Source organism: Heptranchias perlo, chromosome 34 (assembly GCF_035084215.1).
Source record: "Heptranchias perlo isolate sHepPer1 chromosome 34, sHepPer1.hap1, whole genome shotgun sequence".
Classification (NCBI taxonomy): domain Eukaryota; kingdom Metazoa; phylum Chordata; class Chondrichthyes; order Hexanchiformes; family Hexanchidae; genus Heptranchias; species Heptranchias perlo.
The window spans coordinates 13,452,970-13,467,493 of NC_090358.1; the positions used below are offsets into that span (position 1 = coordinate 13,452,970).

Sequence of the window (14,524 nt, forward strand, 5' to 3'; positions counted from 1 at the left end):
TTCATCCCTCTTGTGCTAAATCATTTATACAAATCGAAAATGAAAGATGTTTTAGCACAGATTCCTCTGGCACACCACCACCCACATCCCACTAACCTGAAAAACATCTATTTACCCTGCTTTCTGCTTTCAGTCCTCCAGCCATCTCTTTCTCCATGTGACGACATTCTATGTAATAACATTTTTCTCAATCTTCACAAGAAGTCTCTTATGTGGCACCTTTTCAAACACTGAAGATTCATGAATACAACATTCAACGTTAATTCTCTTTATCTACTCACTCTGATTTCCTTGAAAAACTCAATTAAATTGGTCAAGCATGATCTGCCCGTTACAAATCCATGCTGACTGACTCTGATTAGGTCATGTTTAAATGTTCCCTAATTTCATCCCGTACTTTGGACTCTAGCGGGTCTATTTTGAGGGCTCCCAGTTCTCACCGTTGCTGTGGCCGCCGCAATCTTTCCACGATCCTATCACTGGCCAGCCAGAGTACTCCCTGAGTCAGACGATAGGCTCATTTAAAATGCAAATCGGAGTCCTATGCCATTTTAGGAGAGCACTGGGTCGAGCATGCGCTGTGCAGCCTTTGCCCAGTATCTGTCTAGACGAAAAAGAGCTGACAGGTAAGTCTGTTTATTTTTGTGGGGCCAGGATGAGATGTTAAATTGAGGCCTTGTTCAGGTGGATGTAAAAGATTCCATGGCACTATTTGAATAAGAGCAGGGGAGTTCTCCCGGTGTCCTGGCTAATACTTATCCCTCAGCCAACACCACCAAAACGGATTGACTTGTTATTTATCTCAGTGCTATTTGTGGGGCCTTTCTGTGTGCAAATGGCTAATTGCCCACATAACAGTGACTACACTTCAAAATAATTTACTGGTTGTGAAGCACTTTGGGATGTCGTGAGGATATGAAAGACACTATGTAAATGCAAGTTTTCCTTAGGAGTGCCCAACTGGCATAACTATTCTGATGAAGGAAACATACCCAAAACAACATATCCTGTCATTTTTTCTTTACAGGTGCTGACTGATCTGCTGTGTATTTCCAGCATTTACAAATCTGTTCTTTCTTTACCTGTTGAAGCTTTTATGGGGCTTAATTCCAGAATCTCTATGAGCAACCTCTAATCTAATTTGAAGTAATTCAAACATAACATTTGAGCAATAGTGCAATTGTACTCTTGTCAGTTTGCAGATTATAAAAGCTTCTGGCAGCTCAGAACACAGGAAATTAACACTGCATCCACTGTGTTGACAGGACAATGGGTTCAAAGTACTGAAAGTACTTCGAAACAAACCTGTCAAGTGTACCTGGACCACAAAGTGTAGGATAGTAAACTTACAAAACAAAACTTACAGGTTTTATATTGATCTATGTTTGTTCATTTGATATTCAACCATATTTTACAGAGAACCAAAAAGATACAATGGAGCGTTGTACTCATACTTCTAGGTTATTATTTGGGGCCCATAAATGCAAACAGCTTCCAGGAACTTCATAAATAAAACTGAACTCTTTCATTTTCAGTGTTGTGGAATAGCATTAACTGCAGCCAACATCACAGTGTAATCAATTGTGTAAAAAAAGACCATAAAATGTGTTTTATTCCTCTTTATTGGCAGCAATGCAGAGGGAAGGCACCAGTATAGTTAAGCTCCAGTAGACTTGCAAAGCCTAATGTAACCACAGTCGATATAGCAAAAATGTGCTTTGTGAATTAAAAGTGTACAGCAGGAAAATGGGAACATCTAACGAGAAAAACTTTTCAGTTAAATGATTTTGCAGATCAGTTTATAAGCTCTTGAAAAAAAATGCTTAGAATAAAATCAGTTACATTTTTCTTTGCATTTTTTGTCAACTTACAGTGCCATCTTCTAACTGCAGGAGTAGCACTTCACATCCCTTCTGATAGTTCTTGGTGATCTCCGCCGACTTCCAGATTTCATCAGGGTCAGGAATCCAAACACAATTGTACTGTGAAAAAGGAATATTTTCCATTAATGCAACAGACACTCTCAGCAAATTCCATATTCTTCTCCTATTATTTCTCAATGTCCATTTCTGACTTTGCAATGCAACTTGGGTCAATTACTACATTAAAGGTGCTATAAAAATACATATTGTTGCTAGTGTTTCCCCCTTCCTGTGTGTCTAGCAGTGGACTAAGTGTGGAGGATGGAAAGTATACCATTACTACTTCTAAAGTGGAGTTACCACCTGGGTTTATGGAGTACTGTGGCAATATTTGGGTACAACTTTACCCTCCAGAGTCCCAACAAATGGGAAGCAATTCATTATTCTCCTGTGCACCATAAAAGCAATTTAAAACTTTACTTCCCACACATCTGCCCGATCTATCAACCTTAACTCCACGATAATTGCATGACTGTGCAGCAGCACTGACTAATCTTAACACATATACACCACCCCCCACACTCTAATACTGCCATTATGCTACATAAACCACACAGTTATCTGTAGAGCGTGTTTCTCATTTGACAGACTAGAGTTATAATATTGACTGCACTTCATAAGAACATAAGAACATAAGAAATTGGAGCAGGAGTAGGCCAATCGGCCCCTCGAGCCTGCTCCGCCATTCAATAAGATCATGGCTGATCTGATCCCAACCACAAATCTAAAGAACACAAGAAGTCGGAGCAGGACCCGGCCACATAGCCCCTGGGCCCTCTCCGCCACCCACAGGGCATTGACCGATCCGAACTCAGCTTCATGTCCAATTTCCTGCCCGCTCCCCATAACCCCTAATTCCCTTTACTTCTAGGAAACTGTCTATTTCTGTTTTAAATTTATCTAATGATGTAGCTTCCACAGCTTCCTGGGGCAGCAAATTCCACAGACCTACCACCCTCTGAGTGAAGAAGTTTCTCCTCATCTCAGTTTTGAAAGAGCAGCCCCTTATTCTAAGATTATGCCCCCTAGTTCTAGTTTCACCCATCTTTGGGAACATCCTTACTGCATCCACCCGATCAAGACCCTTCACAATCTTATATGTTTCAATAAGATCGCCTCTCATTCTTCTGAACTCCAATGAGTAGAGTCCCAATCTACTCAACCTCTCCTCATATGTCCGCCCCCTCATCCCCGGGATTAACCGAGTGAACCTTCTTTGTACTGCCTCGAGAGCAAGTATGTCTTTTCTTAAGTATGGAGACCAAGACTGTATGCAGTATTCCAGGTGCGGTCTCACCAATACCTTATATAACTGCAGCAATACCTCCTTGTTTTTATATTCTATCCCCCTAGCAATAAAAGCCAACATTCCGTTGGCTTTCTTGATCACCTGCTGCACCTGCATACCAACTTTTTGATTTTCTTGCACTAGGACCCCCAGATCCCTTTGTACTGCAGTACTTTCCAGTCTCTCGCCATTAAGAAAATAACTTGCTCTCTGATTTTTCCTGCCAAAGTGCATAACCTCACATTTTCCAATATTATATTGCATCTGCCAAATCTCCGCCCACTCACCCAGCCTGTCTATATCCCCTTGCAGGTTTTTTATGTCCTCCTCACTCTCTACTTTCCCTCCCATCTTTGTATCATCTGCAAATTTTGATATGTTGCACTCGGTCCCCTCCTCCAAATCGTTAATATAGATTGTAAAGAGTTGGGGACCCAGCACCGACCCCTGTGGAACACCACTGGTTACTGGTTGCCAGTCCGAAAATGAACCATTTATCCCAACTCTCTGCTTCCTGTTCGATAACCAATCCTCCACCCATGCCAGAATATTACCCCCAATCCCGTGATTTTTTATCTTAAGTAATAATCTTTTATGTGGCACCTTGTCGAATGCCTTCTGGAAGTCTAAATACACTATGTCCACTGGTTCCCCTTTATCCACCCTATACGTTATATCCTCGAAGAACTCAAGCAAATTTGTCAGACATGACTTCCCCTTCATAAAGCCATGCTGACTTTGTCCTATTAAATTATGCTTATCTAAATGTTCCGTTACTGTCTCCTTAATAATAGACTCCAAAATTTTACCCACCACAGATGTTAAGCTAACTGGCCTATAATTTCCAGCCTTCTGCCTACTACCCTTTTTAAATAACGGTGTTACATTAGCAGTTTTCCAATCTGCCGGGACCTCTCCTGAGTCCAGGGAATTTTGGAAAACTATCACCAAAGCATCCACAATCCCTACTGCCACTTCCCTCAAGACCCTAGGATGGAAGCCATCAGGTCCAGGGGATTTATCCGCCTTGAGTCCCATTATTTTACTGAGTACCATCTCCTGAGTGATTTTAATTGCATTCTACCTAGCCAGGAGACATCTCTGCACGGCGTGTTTGGATGTACAGAGTTCTGCTCCCAGGCCATTAATTTTAGGAGAGCACAGGCAAAATTCCATATGAAAATTTGAAATGTCCTCAAAGTCACTTGGGCACTTTTTGAGACTACTGCCTAGATGCGGTCTCACAACCTTTGTTTTAGTGCACTTGGATTCATTGACTTGACTCCCAAGTAATGCCATTAGCTGTACTTTTGTTTTGAAGTACACACAAAACCACTCTGTATTGGGACAAAAGGAGTAGTATAAAGAAAGCCTAATCCAACCAGGCCATAATCAAGGTTTGTTCCTCAACCTACTTCCAGTGAGACGAGGGTCTGGATACTTAGTCCCAACAGTGTTATGTAACAATTTACCTTGTGGGATATTCAGATACTCCTACATTGTCTACTTTTGGTTGGTTTACTGTATACACCTTTTATAAACATGCACATGATTTTTTCTTACTAATTTGGCTAACTCCCACCTCTAATATAAGGCTGCTCTATTCTGAGTGTGGGCGTTCCTTAAAATGAGCTAATATATTTAACGTAATCACTTCCTCTTCTCACATCTGTGTGCAACAAGGATATGTTTCATTCCTTTAGACTACAGTTCATTACTGAGTTATGGCTTTGCTGTTATTACCTAAAAAGTTACAGGAATCAAAAGGTGATGCCACCTGTCTCAACATCTTATATTTCCCCAGTAAATGCCAGAGGTCCTAGTTCAGTTGACTTTCAGGCCCTCCCTGATTTCCTCTAGTGGGTAACGTTTAATACCATTCATCCTTACTGGTCCTCTTAGGACTAGAGTATGGCTTTATTTACCATTAGAAGTACATGGGCAGTCAGGTAATTCCCAATGTGACCTTGGTTACCAATACATTTCCTTAATTAGTCACTGACTTCTTCAGTAAAAAATGAAAAACTGGTATCCAGATTTTATAACAATGAGATTCCCCAGCATCCACTGGTTATTGTAGCTGATATATTCTAAATATTTAAATACTAGCATTGAAGCCCATTTGATTCTGACATGTACAGGAGAAATGCTTTAGCAGGCTTCACAGTCCATCCAATACTAACTATCCCATAGTCCAGCTACCTAATACTAACTGTTGTGTGATTGAACTTGGTGCTGGCATTGGAACTTATCCAATGCTAGCATTTACCTTTAAAGGGTCTAAATGCCCCTAAATTAAACTTACTGTGTCAATCCAGGACATGTCAGCAGTTATTATTTGCCAATGTTCATAAAGAAATGTGAAGATTATTTGACTGTTGCTGTCAACCTAACCCGTGCACTTTTCTGAATTCTCCTACTTTCACCATTCCTTACTGATTCAAAATCCCTTAGTGTCCATCAAAACTTACCTCTTTCACCTATCTTAATTACTAGCTTAGCAGTAATTAATATCAGTTCACTGGGAAACAGGATGGGAAGTTTGTTTGAAGGTCTGGTCCAAGCACCTACTATCTTTAATTCCCCCAATGTCATATAGGGTCCATTAAAACACTGGATTACTTTTTTTAAAAACTGCTTTTTTGTGGCCTTTTGCAGCTGTGAAGAAATATATCAATGCTTAGATTCAAACCGTGACAGATAACTATCTATTTCAACCACACTACACAGAGTTGTTCTGCAGAACTCTTAATTGAGTTTGAACAAACATTTGGCCAATCAAAACATTACAGGTGCGATTTTGATGAAAAGAGGGATCGGTGCGGCTGGAGGTGGGGAGGCAGATTGGAAGCTGTCTGACTATCCGCAGCTTGAGGCTCGGGCAGGCCTGGTGGTTAAGATCGCATTACCCGAGCTCGATCTACCTACTTAAAGCAGGACCTCACTGCCTTCCAGCGGGAATCCTGCTCACCTGCTAAAAAGAGCTGCAAAATGTCAGGACCTGCCAGAAGGTAGCCGGATCGGAGGGGGTGAGTTGCACGGCACAGTTTTAAACCTTTGGTGATATTATGTACTAGGTTGGGAGAGAGGAAGGAAGGAAGGACAGTTTTTGATGGCAGGTGTTCTACAGGAGTGGTGTCTGAGTTGCTGCATTGTCTTGTGGGGAGGTGGGGTGAGTTGATGGCCTTTCCAGAGATTTTTGCTGGGTATAGTTACTGTTTTGTTTCTCTTCTCATGTTTGTCCATTCTCCTTTTGAAGTTTGGGGTATTATTTGTAACGTGAGCCAGCCATCCTTATACTGTATATGAATAACACACAAGCAATTCACTATTGTGCAAAAAAGCCTCTCAGTTTTTCTAGAAATAGGATACTTTTAGGGTTGCAATTTTTACATTAAGAATTCCTAGACTTTGCTTTTATCTTAATTTATTTAAGAGCTATTCAGCATTTTGTGGAGTGATAAACCTAAGCAATGTAAATTTTACTTTGTATATTGATAACTTAAGTCATGATGCTGATCACATGCTTAGTGAGCACAATATCCAGCTCAATATATTAAATTAAATTAACTATACACCCAACTTCATTTGGATAAGGGTAGATGCAAGTTCATCATATAAAAAATTCAAACTGTGCCACTCCACACCTCCCCCTGCTATATAGAAATCAACACAAAAATTCAGAGCATCAAAACATCCCAAAATGCTTCATGTAATTAATTATATTTGGAGTTCAGTAACTGTTGGTGGGAACCAAACAATTAATTTAAACTTGTATTAAGATATAAGCAATCTACAAAGACAGCCTGCAACCAGCTCTTCATTATAGACTGATTTCACTACCTTGACCTGCATTCAAGTTGTTTTATTTCTAATTATTTATTACTATGGTTACTATTTGCCTTTGTTCAAATAAAGGAAGCTGGGGGAGGAGGAGAAAAACAGCAGTTGAATTTTTCTCACCTTTACACTCTGTTCATTTAAAATGAGTCAGATGTCATTACTTACATGTCAGGCACCGGATGATATGTTGTTTTGACTACTGCATTTACTGGAATCTATGGAGAACTCATCAAAATAAGCCTATTCATTTTTTTTTAAGTACCGAGCTTTAAAGGCTTAAGCTACTACCCAGGAGTTAAAAGCAAGAAGTCCTAAAATATTAATCATTAGATAAAAGAACATGAAGGAAAAATAATGTATCTATACATGTTTTGCATAGAAATTATGTTTTTGTTTAGAAATTTCAATTAATTTTAGTAAGTTTGTCACCGAGGTGCTGCAACATGGGCTGTTGAAAGAGAATATGGGGCTGAGGGTCAGGTCAGGACAGGTGGTGGGGACAACAGATGGGAAGAAGCGACAGGTTGGGTTGGAGCATGGGAGACAACCAGCAGAGAAAGGTAAGCTGGATTTGGGAGTAATTGTTGGACACTCAAAACTTACCTCAGAAGGTTCTAAAGTTCATGCTCCAATTTATTTTGAAATCATTTGAAAAAACAAATTCATAATAGCTTGGCTAGGGCACTGGGATTTTTAAAATGAAAGCTATGTCTTATAAGATTTTCTTTGCCCTTTGCTTTAAGAGCTGGAGGCACTACATGTTAAATTGCAACCAATCTCCTGGCTGTGACAGTTTGGTTGTCCCAGTGGTTTCAGAGCTATAGACTACCAAATAATGGATCCTTTGAAGGACAACAATAATTTTACTTGTAGTTTCCAGCCAGACATATGTCAAAGAATGCAAATTACAAACAGTCATAACCTCTAAAGTTAAACTATCGAGATTATCTTTGTTTTACAATACTTCCTTAGTAATGCAGACACTGTATGACAGTGTTCATTAAAATGGAAAGTAAGCATGTCCTACCATTGTGTCTTTGATCTATCTTGGTTAACAGTCCTGTATCCAGGAGCTTTCTAGAATAGGATAAATATGACTAGCTTTTGGTATATCTATATGCTGTTTGTTTCAACTTCCAAGATTTATATAGCAGCAGTAAGTCAGAGTTCCATGGAGCTAAGCGCCCATTTTACAGAGATCCAATTCTGTTAATTTGAGTTCATTCATAACTCTGCTGCCTGTATCCTAACTCGCACCAAGTCCCGTTCATCCATCACCCCTGTGCTCGCTGACCTACATTGGCTCCCGGTTTGGCAACGCCTCAATTTTAAAATTCTCATCCTCATTTTCAAATCCCTCCATGGCCTCGCCCCTCCCTATCTCTGTATCCTCCACCAACCCTATAACCCTCCAAGATCTCTGCGCTCCTCCAATTCTGGCTTCTTGTGCTTCCACGATTTTCAATGTTCCACCATTGGCGGCCGTGTCTTCAGCTTCCACAGGCCCTAAGTTCTGGAATTCCTCCCTATACCTCTCCACCTTTTAAAATGTACCTTAAAACCTAACTCTTTGACCTGTTTTAATATATCATGTGGCTCAGTGTCAAATTTTGTTTGATAACTTTGATAAATTTTGTGAAGCAACTTGGGATGTTTTCCTATGTTAAAAAGAGTTTGATAGAGTAGATGTAGAGAAGGTGTTTCCACTTGTGGGTGAGACCAAAACTAGGGGCCATAAATATAAGATAGTCATTAATAAATCCAATAGGGAATTCAGGAGAAACTTCTTTACCCAGAGAATGGTTTGGATGTGGAAACCGCTACCACAAGGAGTAGTTGAGGCAAATAGCATAGATGCATTTAAAGGGAAACTAGACAAACACATGAGGGAGAAAGGAATATAAGGTTATGCCGCTAGGCTTAGATGAAGGGCAGTGGGAGGAGGCTTGTGTGCAGCATAAACGCCGGCATGGACCATTTGGGCCGAATGGCCTGTTTCTATGCTGTACATTCTATGTATGTAAAGGTGCTATATAAATGCAAGTTGTTGTTGAGTTAATGGACCCTGAGACAAGGACTCAAGAATTTTTAAACATTATAACTTCAGAAAACGGTTTAAAGTATCAGTGAAAGTTCAATACTAAATACCATACTGCTCTTTATCTAGTGATTATATTTTTGCTTCTGTATAATTTTATGCCGTACAATAAATACCTTTGTATTTTAGCCTAAAATACATAACCTGTCAGTCTGGTGTTGTTCTGCCTAGTGGAATTGAATAGAGTGCACATCCAGGACAACTTCCCACTGTGCAACTTGAGCAAAGAATAGTTATTAATCCTGCAGCACACTAACCATTCACTATGCACAAGATGGAAAAGTTTCAGTTCCAGGCAGGTGCAGATCTGCCTACGAAAACTGTATTGGTGCAATAGCATGAATAAAGAGTATTGGGAGAAGTACGAATTATAGCCAGTGCAAACTTATGCTTTCCATAGTTCCAGCCTCCTTTAACTGCAACACTTGCAAGTTTATCCAAATCTAGATAATGATTTATGAGTTCCCACTCAGTGGATGCCAGCTAGTGTTCTTGACATACTTTCCAAATGATGTGCAGAAACATCACATCTTGAACGTTTTCTTCTGAATGATGGTTTCAACTGCTTAAGTTAGAAATAGAACTTGTTGGGGACAAAAGGTAGCAAGCGGTAGAACTCTTGTGTTTTTTTGGCCTGAGAAAAAAGGGAAGAAAGCTCTTTGCACGTTGAGTTCTGCTGTGAAGGAAAACTGGTGCCTTAAACTGTGTTCTTTTGGAGAAAAGAAAGAAATGACCAACCACACTCAAGTATGTGATACAACAAATGCAGAGTGTTGAGGGTGGTTCCCCACTGACTGGGGCACCTGAAAAATCATTCGACCCCATACTGGGTCGGATAATTTTTCAGGCGCCCTTGGTGCATTTTGGCTCCATTCGGTACCCAAAAATTGAGTGTAGCTGGGTCCATTTTCTCTCCCAAAGATTCTTGAAGGGATTCCTTATTCAGTAACCAATACAATGCCTTTAAGATCAGTGTCAAACAAACCTAATGTCTAGGTGCCTGGGTAGGAAGATGAAATAATTTGAAATTAATTCCAAACCTGCTCCTGTAATAACCAGAGTCAGAAGCTCGTCTATTCATGAGTAATAGCTCTCTCCAATGTATTTAAATTCTGATTAGCTGAATCAGGGCAAGCATGACCTGCTGTGGCTAATTATGTACTCACAGCAATTACATTCAAAGCTGTGAGAAGTGGCAGTGAGAATAAGAGACATCAAGAGAGGAGTACTTGGGAGTAGAGCATGGAGTCGAGTGAGGTGCATTCAGCAGGGTTGCAGCATAGAGCAATGGGGAGAGTGCTCTTGTAGCAAAAAAGTGGTGAGTCAGATGCACACAGTAAAAAAAAAATCCCAGGAAGTGTGTGTGTGGAGAAAGGACATTTTCATTGAAATAATTTGAATAATAATTGAAGTGAAGAACTCAAACTAGGGTTGATGGAAAGGGAAGACTGAAAACAGATTTTTTTTGTTTAGCATAAGTTCAAAACCCAGGCTGTGCCATATCAAATATTGCAAATACAAACTTTTTTTATATAAACATCAATATTCCTGCAGACGTGGAATCACTCAAGCAGGATCTCCCTCTCTGCCAGTCCACTCTGTTGACATGAATTATGGGGAGCGTTCAGAAGCAGCTCCATTGTAAACAGCTGCTGGTGCAACTTCAAGCTGGCTTGTGAACTCCTTCAGGGCCACGAGACCCTGAGAAGCTGTGCTACCAGCTGGGACATTAAAGGTTCTTATCTGTCATCTGCAGATATGCAGTTCCTATACCATTGACAACTGCACTCCTGAAAATAAATGACCAGTGCTTTAAATGACAGAGCACATCCATATCATCTTTTCCTTCTCTCCTGTTTGGATGACAGTCTGTTCATTTGTACGTGGAAGATGAATAAATAAAGAATACACCTGTTTATACCTCCTGCCATGGTGTTACTACACTACTGAAATCATCTGCGCCCTTCAATATGGCTGCCAATCCTTTAAATATTATGCTTAACTGTATTCTCTAATAGGATAACATAAAATGTAAAACTCCAAATTAGGGTCATTATAAACTAGACATTCCTATGCACTCAAAATCCTGCAAGTCCCAATTTTTTAAGCTTCTAAAAAGGTATTTTTTTATGTTGGTTAGTAGAATACACAGGATAAACCAAAGGCCAAGGTTTTGCTCTTGTTGATAAAAGAGCTACCACATTAGGAAAAACAATTGACCCTGAATAATGGCCTTGAAGACACCGCTCAGTGGTTATTTCCAGAGAACGGGATCTGATGCTGTCTTGCTTTGTCTATAACTATTAGTGTTGCTAGGAATAATCATTTTATATTTTAAAGCTACTAAGACAGATACAAAAAGCAATCAAAAACACTCATGGAATATTGGCCTTTATCACAAGGGGGCTGAAATATAAAGTGGAGGAAGTTATGTTTCAGGAGCCTTGGTCCGACCCCATCTGGAGTACTGCATTCAGATCTGGGCACTGCACCTCAGGAATGACATATTGGTCTTGGAGGGGGTGCACCAGAACGATACTGGGGCTTAAAGGGTTAAATTACGAGGACAGGTCACATAAACTTAGCTTGTGTTCCCTCGAGCTCAGAAGAATGAGGGTTGATATGATCGGGGTGTTTAAAATTTTAAAAGGATTCGATAGGGTAGATACAGAGAAATTATTTCCTCTGGTGGGGGAAATCAAGAACCAGGAAACATAATGGGCCATAATTTGCTGTGGCAGGTCATCCAACAGCATCTGTCATTAGTTAGACTTGCTCCTGCACCTTTTTAGGTTTTTAAAATTGATGTGGCAAGTTGCAGCGAGGGAAGCAGGGCATCTGGGACTTGAGTGAACAGGGCAAGCAACTGTGTATTGCCATAACCAATCAGATTGAAGGATTGTGAAATTAACAGCACAAAGGCTGAGAATGAAGTGTAAATTAGAGTGGATGAATTCAATGTCAAATCAGGTACAGAGAGCGAAAAATTGATTGGATTGAGAGGAAAGAGACAGAAAAGTTTTTTTTAAATTTAAATTAAAAATGTAACATTTTTAAAATCTCCAACAATTAAAAGCTGAAGGAATGAGACTTCACACTTGTAATAGTTAATTATCAGTGCCAGAGAGGTTGACTGGCAATAATTAACACTTACCACATCGTTAAAAGGGTACTTAGACTGAAACGGGCAACTTAACTTTCCGTGGCGAGTTTAGTTCATATCTACAGCGCAAATACAGCAACTTCACGCCGTTCAATGGACTTCAATGGTGAGCCAGACAGCGAGATAATTGAGTTTAACCGCGCATCTGCCCCTTGCCTGAAGTACCATTTGCGCATAAATAACAGCGAGCGCCATTAGCCTCACCGTTACTTTGACAGCAAATTCTGGCTCAATGTTAAAGTTAGAGCTAGGCCATTTAGGAAGGAAATCAGGAAGCACTTTTTCACACTAAGGGAAGCAGAAATCTGGAATTCTCTCCCCCAAAAGTCTGTGGATGCTGGGACAATTGGAGCTTTCCAGACTGAGATATAGATTTTGTTAGAGAAGGGCATCAAGGGTTTTGGAGCTAAGACGGGCAAGTGGAGTTGAGGTACAGATCAGCCATGATCTAATTGAATGGTGGAGCAGGCTCGAGGGGCTGAATGGCTTACTCCTGTTCCTATGTTCCACGCTGAGCTAATGATATGTCAGATTTATATATGTAATTACAAAACAGGTTTCCAAGCATCCTATGTCAGCTGGAGAGTTTGCAGTACATTGCTATTTTTTTGAAAAGGCAGTTTCAAACTGGACGGGTCCCCAGAATGTTGGTATGGGGAAGAGTGCACCTGTTTCTTCATTTTTACACCGTCCAAATCTTTGGAGTCACACAGTCCAACATAAAAGCAGCACTTTGCACCAACAGGGACAATATTTTCGTTCCCCTTGAAAAAAAACGATTTCCTATGGGAGGGGAGAATCGATTTTCATCTATTCTGGGCAAGTGTACTGAACTATATCCTGTTACTGCATCCAGGTGACATCTTATTTCTGGAACAGTGTGTGACTTTCAAACTACTGTGCAAATACTCCCAGACCAAGCTGTAAAAAACCCCACGTGAAGCTGCGACATCATATCTATTGTCAATTAGTAGCTATAAGTTACACTAATAAAGCCACGGTAGAATTTCAAAATGATAAAACAAATGGCATTAAGTGGGCTAACACGACAGAATCTGAGAATGCAGCTTTATAAACCGGTTCCATATGGCTGACATGGTCTTTTGCTGGAGGCATTTCTCAGTGACAACTTGGCAAAGCTTTGATTCACTTGGGACCAAATTCGACAGTATTTCCAATATATAGTCATTTTACATTAACAGCAGGGGGATAAAAAAAGATTTAACTGTATAATTTCCGGCAAAGGTACTGCGCTTCAGCAGGTGCATTAAGGAACTGCTGGGGGAGAGGAAAGTGGTTGCTGAGTTACCTTGGTGTAAAGTTCAACCACCGCCATGGCCCTGGGGGGATGCGTTGCCTCAGTGACTGTCGGAGCGAGCCGCACCGCAGCTGTTCATGATTGGGGCGATGAGCAGCTCGAGCTCCCAGGGTCGCTTGCTCTTCTTTTCCCCTTTCTCTCTCTCCCTCTCTCAGCACGTCCCACCTGTTATGTACACACAGCAGCTCGACTTTGCACACTCTGCCTCTCTCTCTCTCTCTCTCTTCGCCCACTAGAGCCACCTCGTGACAGGGAGTGCCTGGAAGCAACTTCTAAAAGTAAATAGGAGCCAGTCAGGTGGAAAATTGTCGCTTGGGCACAAGGCAGTGAGAAAAGTTACTCAGATTTAATCTTACATATTGAGTCCCAATGGATAAGTTTAAAGGGTCAAGTGTAAGTTATTATTTTAAAATGCTAAATTTCATTTTAAAGTTATAGTGCATTCTTCCTCCCATTCTTTCAACATAAATGACATTTTGTTACACCTTCCAACGTGAGGAAAGTTTCATGATAAAGACTCAGGCAAGTGCCAAAGGGACAACCACATTGTAATTTTCAGGGACTACTTTAAGCCCCGAGGTTTTCCAGATAAGTAAGCGCGTTTAGAAATGCAGATAATTGTTCAGAAGCGATGAGTCATCAAAACTGGTATCATGGCCTCTTTTAATGAGACTCTGACAACTGGAGGAACAAACAAGTGGATTTTAATAAGAAGGATGAGGACATTCCACTCTCTTGCAGTTCCACGCCTGTCTGTTCCTAACACTGTCTGCTGTCTTGATAAGACAGGCCCTTTTCTGTCTGTGCCCCCCCCCCACCTTCTAGCATAACATTGTCACAGCCCTCAACCTGGATGGTTCAACAGAAATAATTATGAATTAGAATCATAGAA

At 40.5% G+C, this 14,524-nt stretch overlaps 1 protein-coding gene across 2 annotated transcripts in view; it reads right to left on the reverse strand.

Moving 5' to 3' along the window:
- myo5c (myosin VC) overlaps positions 1 to 13,813 on the reverse strand; it is a 75,328-nt gene extending 61,515 nt beyond the window's left edge. For both annotated transcript variants that reach the window (XM_067971454.1, XM_067971453.1), the window contains exons 1-2: positions 13,624 to 13,813; positions 1,872 to 1,982 (exon numbers count right to left, since the gene is read on the reverse strand). In XM_067971454.1, coding sequence (XP_067827555.1) covers positions 1,872 to 1,982; positions 13,624 to 13,650 — 138 coding nt within the window. In that variant the 5' untranslated portion in view covers positions 13,651 to 13,813. The remainder of the gene's footprint in view (positions 1 to 1,871; positions 1,983 to 13,623) is intronic.
- Positions 13,814 to 14,524: the final 711 nt, after the last annotated feature.